The sequence below is a fragment of the Benincasa hispida genome, chromosome 9, assembly GCF_027475165.1.
Source record: "Benincasa hispida cultivar pf3 chromosome 9, pf3_genome.v1.1, whole genome shotgun sequence".
In the NCBI taxonomy this organism is placed as follows: domain Eukaryota; kingdom Viridiplantae; phylum Streptophyta; class Magnoliopsida; order Cucurbitales; family Cucurbitaceae; genus Benincasa; species Benincasa hispida.
The window spans coordinates 3,971,643-3,981,593 of record NC_143486.1 but is presented as its reverse complement, the minus strand read 5'-3'; the positions used below and the strand labels follow the sequence as shown (position 1 = coordinate 3,981,593).

At 30.8% G+C, this 9,951-nt stretch overlaps 1 protein-coding gene across 1 annotated transcript; it reads right to left on the bottom strand.

The window, feature by feature from the left end:
* Positions 1-1,110: 1,110 nt before the first annotated feature.
* Positions 1,111-4,574, bottom strand: LOC120086763 (protein TIFY 10B-like). The gene is made up of 5 exons (XM_039043554.2): positions 4,083-4,574; positions 3,739-3,904; positions 3,221-3,552; positions 3,040-3,097; positions 1,111-1,464 (listed from the first exon to the last, which is right to left on the bottom strand). The coding sequence occupies exons 1-5, from the start codon at positions 4,258-4,260 to the stop codon at positions 1,323-1,325; spliced, it is 876 nt and encodes a 291-aa protein (XP_038899482.1). The 5' UTR covers positions 4,261-4,574; the 3' UTR covers positions 1,111-1,322.
* Between the last annotated feature and the right edge of the window lie 5,377 nt (positions 4,575-9,951).

Below are 9,951 nucleotides of genomic sequence, written 5' to 3'. Positions count from 1 at the left end.
AATTAGGGTTTCAAAAATTGGGTTAGGTTGATTCTCAATTCATTAGGGTTGAGAATGCATTGGGCATGCTTCATTTACTAAACATCGGGGCGATGGCCAACATCAAGGGTGAGCAACCTCTCCTCCAAGCTCATTTGGGTAAACATAATGTGGTTTTAGCTCGAGGCAAGCCCTTTCCTAGTTTGGTTGCTTATGAATTTGGTTCTTTGGTCTAAAATCACCTATAACCCGCCATATATTTCATTGAGGCGACTTTTTAGTAAACATTATTTGTTAATATTTATCAACATAGAGCAGTTTCTCTTAAAACTACTTTAAAATATATTGAATCTGTCATAAACCCAGGCACAATCTAGTTTTTTCTCCCCTATGGTATTTTTAGATCACACACTAGAGAAGACCAATATTAGACAAAATGTTCAAAATCCATTCATTTTCTCTTTTTTTTTTTTAATCTTACTCGTCATATTTTATTTATTTATTTATTCTTTTGTATTTTTTATTTCCCCACATCTAATTCATTGAATGCAAATAAAGGGATGATGATTTATTCATGTGAAAAAGCTCCAAATCCTACCCCACATTTAGTGGTGAGAAAAGCAGAGAGATGGATAAAGATAGATACAATAATGTTAGTATAAAGTTTAAAGGTGAGGAGTAAAGAACAATTTTGGTAGATTATTGAAAGTTATGGTTTGGTTGGTAAACAATTTTCTATTTCATCGAGACATATTTGTCCATTTATATTTGTCTTTTATTTTTTTTCACTAGTAAACAAAAAGATAAGCTCTCAAAAGCAAACTTTTGGGGTTGAAAAATATGTTTTGTTCTTAATCACTCTGTAAAAAAGTTAATATAATCCTCACGTGCTTATTTGAATGTGAAAAGCATACCATTAAAGCTCTCACTAATTTACAAAAGCATGTAGAAAGAATTTCTAAAACTCAGCTACAATTCACAAACATTTACGAAATCAAAGAACAACAAATATTAAGAATATAATTTGACAAGAAGTTTGATTCTATATGTTTCACGTCTACTTACTTGAACATAATATCTCGAATATTCTTTTGTTAATATCAAAAAAATGAACTGTAAACATACATAACCTAAGCATAAGGTCAACTATTCTTTCATATTGCATCGAAAATTTCTTTAAGGGGGGAAAAAAATACATATTATGATTGGGATAATATTTGTTAGGAAGGCATAATTGTTGGAAGAGTGGGAGATTAATGAACTATAAGTGTAATATATAACACAAAATAGCAACCAAATTTAGAGAGATAAAACAATTAACCTATGGTAAAAGCAAAACCATGTCATAAGTTGAGATCCAAATGCCTTGGAAAACCTTCTTCAGCTTCAGCTTCAGGCTCAGGCTCATTGGCTGAGCTGCTTCCACTTGCTTTAGAAGCAGCCTCAGGTTGTTGGTTCACTTGGTATGGTGCTCTTATTACAGCCCTAATCATAAACAACACTGCTTAATCAATCTCATGAACAAAAATATGGCAATAATAAAACTATGTCCTTAAGAATAGAATAGTGGTTATAATTAACCCCTCGAACTTTCATAATGTTATAATGATTTTAGAAAAAAACTTGAAAACACGTAGAAATTATTCATTAAACTCTCGACCTATAATGATTAATAGTTGTGATCACATCAAAAACAAACCCAACTATCAATCTTTAAGTCAAAACGAATCTAACTCAATTGATATAAAGTTTGCACTAACGACATTCATGTTAGAAATTCAGTTTATTCCTCCCCACATATTAAAAGAAATACTATCAATCTTGTAATAATGAGGGATTTGAAAAGGGAGATAATTTCTCAAATTGAAAGTGCAATGGTCCTATGGTAAAATCCTTATATTTGCTATTTTATTGGGGGGAAACAAGGATAAAGAAGGAGAGTTATTTGTTTCTTTTTTTTTTTTTTCCCAATACCTTGAAAACAGTATTTTTCTAATTTTCAATGTTCAGCTTTGGGTTAAAAATTGTTCGTTGGCTTTTAAACTCCACTTTCATTGTTTGGGAACACATTTTCAGAAGCAATTACCAAACATTTTCAACCTCTACAGTGAATCATTTCTGTGTAACAAGGCAAACATCTACAAATTGACCCTTAACTTTTACCATCTTTTACTTCTCATCATGTTTATATGGCTAAAATCTTGTCACATAGACTGAATTCCATTTTTTCTTCTTCTTCTATGTTACCTGAATTGGGTAAGATTTTCCTTGTCCTTTTTCAATTTCTACTTGGCCACTGGAAAGACTTTTGGGCCAAATTCCTTAGAAAATATTTAAAATGACTTAGAATTAAAAATAGAGAGAAAAAAAAAAGAATCGGATAATTTGGTAGGTACACCAAAAAAAAAAAGTTTTGGTTCCAAAGATTTTAAAAAAAGTTTTAAATAAATCCTGTCTGATTCACATGATTTATTAAATAAAGACTAAAATCTAAAATATAAGAAGCACCATCCTCTTTTCCATTTGATTAAAAAAATATACCTCTATTATTTTAAAAGTTTCAAATCTTTGAGTCTCCGAGAATCCATTAAATAGACGAAAATCGTGATTTAAAATGACGTGTGATAATAACTCGAAAACTCGAACAACAACACAATATTATAAATAGAAATATTTATGAATGAAAGAATCAATATAATAACTTTTGAAAAAATAGGAGTATTTTTCAAATAAATGAAAGTTAGGGTGTTTTGTGTAATTTAGGATCTAGAAAACAGGGTTCCAAGTAAATCCTACTTAAAACTTGATTGATAATAGGTATAATAAATCATATCTAGGATGAAGTGATAAAAAATAGTAAATTTATCATAATATCGAAAACCAACCAAACACTATTTTCGCTAAAAGGGAATAGAAAACCAAATCAGGATCTAAATATTAAACAACAATTTTAGTGAAACAAATAGACAAAATGGTAACCAGAGTGCTCTCTTCAATTTCAATAAATAAAGAGGGAAAAAGAAGGGGGGGAAATATATATATATATATAAAAGAACATACCTGTCTTTTCTCTTCTCAAGAAATCGGTGAAGGGAAGCCCTCCTAGCAATGGGTAAATCTGCTCGATCAAAAAAGAAAAAGGAAAAAAAAAAAAAAAAAAACAGATCCAATTAAGAACACCAAATCAAGATAATCAACCAGAATTCATATTTGAAATTTCTATGTTCATGGCGGTTATTACCAGAAGATTTTTTTGCTTCCGTATGCGGTTTCAGTTGCTGTTCCGGTGCCGGCTTCACCGAAGCTTGAGTTTTGGACACCAGATTTGGCTCGCCGGTGGGAGAATTACTGTTAGGTTTTTCCAAAGCAGAACAGAATCTGTTAGGGGCGGCGGTCGCGGAGGGGGCGATGGCAGCTGGAGGAGCAGTGGCGGAGGTGGAGCTGCGGCTTCCTTTATCGGCCAAGGCCATGATCTCCTTAGCCCTTTCGTTAGGAAAATCATCGAACACCAAAACTTTTCCGGCGTAGAATATGGTCATTTGAGCAGTTGCAGGCTCCGGTGTGGCCGGTCTCCTAAATCAATCGCCATGAAAATAATCAGAAATTAGAACTCCATTTTAATCAGAAATTAGAACTCCGTTTTATAGGGATATAATTTAACCTAATTTTCTTCTTCATTTCGATACTTTTCTAATAAATTTAAAATTCATTCAATTGAAAACGGAAATTAGCCCTAAAAGTTGGGGGATACTAAAGCACCTGAACTCGCCCTTATTGATGCCGTTATTGGAGAACCCCGAGGAAGGAAATCCGACGAACTTCGCCAGGTTATCTTTTGGCTGCAGTGTAGCGTCGGAAGAATTGTCCGTATTCGCGGTCGACGGCGGCGGAGGCGGCGGCGACGGCTTGGCCTTTTCGAGTTCATCTATATCGTATCCCGAAAAAGGGAGGGGGAAATCTCGGGTAAGTTCAAGAGGAGTGGAATTCGATTATCTCGGCGAAGATCTAAAAATTCTGAGGGTTTTTCAAAATTCTTAAAAAAAAAAAAAAAAACAGAAACCAATTTGTTCCTTCAAACCAAACAATAACCAAATCAATAATACCTCTCGGCTTCTTCCTGGGAGCCATATCGGAGCTCAAATTGGTGAGAGTCCGTTTCTCCTTCAAGAACCGGCTCAACAGGCTACAGGTCTGAGCAAAATTCGATTTCTCCAGCCGCTTCGCCAGCTGCTGCCGGTCGGAAAATCTCCCATCTCCGTCAGCGTCAGATGGATTCGACATGACAAACAACAACAAAAAGAATAAGAATGAATCAGAAGCTCCAAAATCTACCCGGTGGTTGCTGAACCTTACGATTGAAGAAGTGAGTAATGAAGGTTTTGCCGGCGAGAGAAACGCCGTGCTCCGGTGGACAGAGACGGCAGAGATGAAGAAGACGGGGAATATAACAGGTCAAGTTTCTTCACATTTCCAATTGGTAAAGGAATTGGTATCTCTTTCTCTCTCTGTCTGTGGCTTTGAAAAAGTATTACTTAGCAATAAAAAAAATGAGGAGTTTTAAGCACGTTTTTTTGGAGCAAATTCTTTTTTTTATTATTTTTTTCCTTTGCTATTGCCAGAATAAAAGTCCAAGGAAAGAACTGTGACCATGACCAAGACCCTTTTTTTTCCATAATTTTCAATTTGATGCTTAATTTAAACCTTTCTTAAAAAATAATTCAATAAATGATAGTAGTTGCAATTACATCTCCAAATTTTAATTATAAAATAAAAAAAAGTGGATCCTCAAAGTTACAATTTTGATTATTATGTAAATGTAAAACTCTAATTTTAACACTTATTCAATTCTAATTTTTTTTTTCAAGAAAACCATAAACATAAAAACTCTAATCCTAAAAAAATTAATAACACCCCAAATGGAAAAAAAAAAAAAAAAAAAAAAAAGGAAAAGGAAAAGAAAAGCAAAAACCACTTCTATAAATTTAAGTGCTCTATTCTTTCAGTGTAAATTTGATGTATAATTGTGATTGTGATTATATTTTAAAGGTGATTTATGCCATTGGTCCAAATATTTAAAATTTGTTAAAAATTAGTTTAATATATCAAAATGAGTTTAACTCAGTTGATGTAAGGTGATTAATAATTAAAAAAAAAAAAAAAAAAAAAAAAAAAAAAGAGAGAGAGAGAGAGAGAGAGAGAGATTGCTCCATACCTTTTGTACTACAAAAGAATTATATATATTTTTTTATTACTATGCTACTTGACTATTATTTAACACAAAATATTAAGAAATTGAATCACCTGTTAATAAAATTAAAATTTTAAAGTGACAGATTGATGTATTCAAATATGTCAACTAGTTTTATTTATAGGAGATTTTCAAAAATAAAAAATAAGAGAACCTATTTACACAAAATAACACAAATTTAATATTCTTTAATAGAGACTAATAGAAGTCTATTAGTATTTTTTATTATTTATATAAATAGTTTGATATTTTTTCTATCGGTAAAAATCTACCTTTATTTATTTATTTATTGGACATATGTTTATCAATTTTTGTAAAAATGAAGTTGAAAATTCCAAAAGATTTAGATTGAGACAGGATAAAAGACTTATGATTGATAAATTTAGTCTATTAGTAATGTATTAAATTTAGACTTTAATAGTACTAAAAAAATATCCTTTATAAAAATAATAAATATAATATCATAATTTATGGTGGGCCAGATTTTACCCTCCATCTTTCATTTCTGCTAAGCACATGGGCTGGAGGAGGAAACTGGAAGCCTCTATCTTTTTCTCTCTCTTGTTGTGTGAAAATAATAAACATGTGGTGGTGTTGAATTGGCAAAAATATGAATTTTATTTCATAATTGGGGTCAATGTTGTTGTTATTATTATTATTATTTTTAAAAAGCTACAATGTCATGTTATATGATCTTGCATCATATTTTAATTTTCAAAGAATTTTATTTCAACCTCTGTATAATATATGTTGTTAAACATATTTTGGCCCTGAATATTTAAGGGGTTCTCTTTTATGCTTGGTTTGGAATTGTTATAATTTTTTAAATAGTTGTTATCGATTTAATATTGGTTAAATATCAACTTTAGACTTGAATAAGTTGGTTAGCATATATTTGGTAATACTAAATTATTGTACTTATTACGGAAATTTGCAATTTTCTTTATAATTTATAGATTTTAAATAATTTTTTTAAAATATTATATTTTGTTTGGGTCGGATTAGTTGTTAAGTAGTAAGGAAAGACTTTTTTTTTTTTTTCAAAAATCAATACGGTGTGATTTTTTTAAAAAAAAAATGGTTGCAAATCTACTACAAAAAATTCGAATGTAGATTTCGGTTATGCAAGAAATATATTCTTTGGAAGGATAAAATTGAAAATTAAAAATTAAAGCTTCGTTTGTTAGCCATTTGATTTTTGTCTTTTGTTTTTGAAAAATAAGTTCATTTTATCATATTTTTTACCATAATAATTTGTATCTTTATTAAGTATAATGGTTAAATTCTTAGTTAAATTCCAACTTCTAAAAGCTACATTTTGAAAACTACTTTGTGTGAGTTCTCAAAATTTGGCTTGATTTTTTAAACTAGGGTAAAATGTAGATAACAAATAAAGAAATTTCGAGGTTCAAGTAGTGTCCATTGACTTAATTTAAAAAAAAAAAAAAAACAAAAACAAAAATCAAAATAATTACCAATCAGGACTTAAATTACTTCTAATTTTACAAGAATTTAAAAGTTAGTAGGGAACCGATTTTCAAACCTGCATGATATAAACATGCGTTTAAAAGGTGATTTTGATAGATCTAATTACAATTTATTTTACCAAACATAAAAAAATTGTTAGGATCATTTCAAAATCAAGTTTAACCTCCCAAAATTAATATCAAACACACACGTAATCTTTAAATTTTCAAAATATTTATTTTGATACCTAAAACCTTGGTGTTTATTCTGTTTTAATTCCTAAGCTTTCATAAAAATTTATTTAGTTCTTAGACCTTTCTAAAAACAATAATTTACCTTTTGATTTGCTAAATTATTTTTTTATCTAATTTTCACATGTTCATTGTTCAACTTCAATTTATGTTGTAAAATCACATTCGTATGAACATGCCAATACACATACTCAGTGATTGAAAAGAAAAAGAAAAAAAGGGACTAAATTAGCTATCATTTAAAAATTCATGCATTAAAATAGGTATTTTAAAAGTTTTAGAATGAAAATGAAATATATACAAAAGTTTAATTAATTAAATAAATATCTTAAAAATTTAGAGGGTGTTTGACTCATTATTTGGTCCACCAACTTTAAATGTTAAGTTGGTGGAGTTGAGTTGGTATATTTTACCACTGACCCAAACTTTCCTTTCTTTCCATATTTTTAGTGGCTCCACCTATGAAGCACAGATATAGATACGGCTACATGATACGAATACGATCGAATACGGCGATTCGTCAATTTTTGAAAAACTAATATACGAATACATCTAAGGACGTTATTTTTTATATATTTTTTTAATATATATATTTCTAAAAAAACGAGGATACTGATACGTTGAAGATACATTTTCTTTTTCTGTAAAAAAAAATCTAGGATATAGATAAATTTAGCATACAAGTTAATAACAATAGCACAAAATAAAAAACAAATATTGAAATACAATAAAAAAAAAAAAAAAAAAAAAAACATCTAAGATGTTGAAGTACAACAGTTAATAAAATGCAATAGAAAAGTAACTCGTATTGCAAATAAGAAGAAGAAGATTAGAGGGAAAAATATGAAGATAAACGAAAAAAATCTTCATTGAATTGTTGAAGATATCCAAATGATTTATATTTTAGTGGACTTTGTGGAGACTCAAATGTAAAGATGGAGATTAGACGATTATAGTCTAGGGTTTGGTCCATTATTTATTTATTTTTTCCGTTTAGTTTTGAATTTGAGTAGTGAGTTTTCTAAATAGGTTGTTTAGTTTTAGATAGGGAAAGATTATATGAGTTGTCTGTCTTTTTTTTCAAAAAAAAAAAAATATGCGTAGAAATAGATATGTCAAATCGCGTGTCAGATACGTATTTGGAAAGTATCTGGAAGTATCGGTATGCGATACATGTCTGATACTGATTCTTTGCCTCACATGAAGTGTTTATGCTTCATAGGGTTCCACCCATCGCCCACTGTCACACTCCAAGAACTAACCCTAGACTCCAACGACCAGTTCTAATGACAACTCCGACGACCAACTTTGGGCCCTGACAACCACCTCCATTAACAACTCCAACGACCAACTCTGGGCTCCAACAACTACCTCCAATGACATTCCAATGACGAAATCCGAAATCTGATAACCACCTCCGATGACAGTTCCGGCGACCAACTCCGACAACCAATTATGGCATCCGACAACCACTTTTAGTAACCCAACTCCGACAACCACCTTCGTGCTACCAACTTCGACGACCAATTGACTCTGACAACAAACTCCAATGACCAACTCCGACAATCACCTTCATAGGTTCCGACAACCACCTCTGACTACAAACTCCAATGAAAACCATCTTCAATGATCACCTTTCACCGAGCAACTTCGACAACCAACTCAAGACTTCGACAACCATTTTTGACGATAAACTCCGACAACTAACTCTAATACCACCTTCATGCACTAACTTTGGGCTCCGATAGTCACCTCTAACTATAAATCTCCAACGAGAATCATCTTCGATGATCAACTTCAATGACCACTTTCGCCCGACCAACTACGAGATTCGAAAGCCACCTCCGATGACAAACTTTGATAACCAACTCCAATACACCTTCATATGACCAACTTCAGGTTTCGACAATCACCTCTGACTACAAACTCCAGTAAAAATCGTCTTCGATAATCAACTTCGACAACCACTTTCGGCTACTATAAAACTGATGACTTTTAAAGTATATTGTAAGGTTGTTGATTATATACAAAATATTATCTTGTCTACATTAGATGCAATATTTATATGTAATGAATTTACATATCAAATGAGTGTTAAGAATATTTAGATAAAAAGTATGTAACATTTAACAGAAAAACCATAAAATGAATTTTTTTTCCTGAAACATTTTCTAGCTAGAACTAGTAAAAAAATAGAGACTTGTTATTTGATGATCCTCCAAATTTAGAGGAAATGAAGGTGAAACTGTTGAAAGAATGTGGTGACATTCCATTGGTTGTTACGATGATAAGGGAGATTTAATTAAAAAAATTCACGACATAGTAAAAGTATAGAGCAACAATAGGAAGAAGGAAAAAAAAAAGATGATAATGAAATTCATGGAGAAAAATTAGCTAGAATCAAAAGTTTTGATTTCGCTTTAGTTTATCATTTTATTTAACCATATTTCGATTAGAAATGTAATGGATTAATTATTGTTCATTGCCAAAAAAAGAAAGAAAGAAAAGTTTTAAAAAAATTTTAAAAAATGCAATTCATATTTCATTTAAAGAAAGATCGATAGAATTATTGCATAAAAAAGTTTCAAAACAAAAATAGTAATCATAAAAACATATTATTTAGAGTTCAAAAAATTGCATCAGATACTTAAATATATGAACTCAACTCTACATTATAATCACAGACATCTAGAAATATATGAACTTCATACATCTTATCTTAACTCGACGTCCCAAGTAATTCCTTAACAATAAAAAATGATATTATTATGGAAATTTAAAGCTCAAAATAAGCTGATTGAATTCGGTTATTGGAAAAAATGAGAGCACGTCCTTTAAATTAAAAATAAAATAAACTGAAAAAGAAAAAGCGCGTGAGGAGGAGAGTGGACGTTAGATGATACCGATTTTCTTGTTGGGTTGAGTCGAGCACGGGTCTTCAATCTTCATTAATAAAGCCTTTTTTCGCCTCGTGTCTTTTATATTTCCCTTAACTATGGAAGGTAA

Bases quoted from the DNA above. Each gene is read 5' to 3' on its own strand.
- LOC120086763 (XM_039043554.2), bottom strand. From the start codon at position 4,260: ATGTCGAATCCATCTGACGCTGACGGAGATGGGAGATTTTCCGACCGG. The intron at 3,905-4,082 runs GTATTATTGATT...GATACGATATAG, and splicing joins TCCCAGGAAGAAGCCGAGAG to ATGAACTCGAAAAGGCCAAG. The intron at 3,553-3,738 runs GTGCTTTAGTAT...CGATTGATTTAG, and splicing joins ATCAATAAGGGCGAGTTCAG to GAGACCGGCCACACCGGAGC.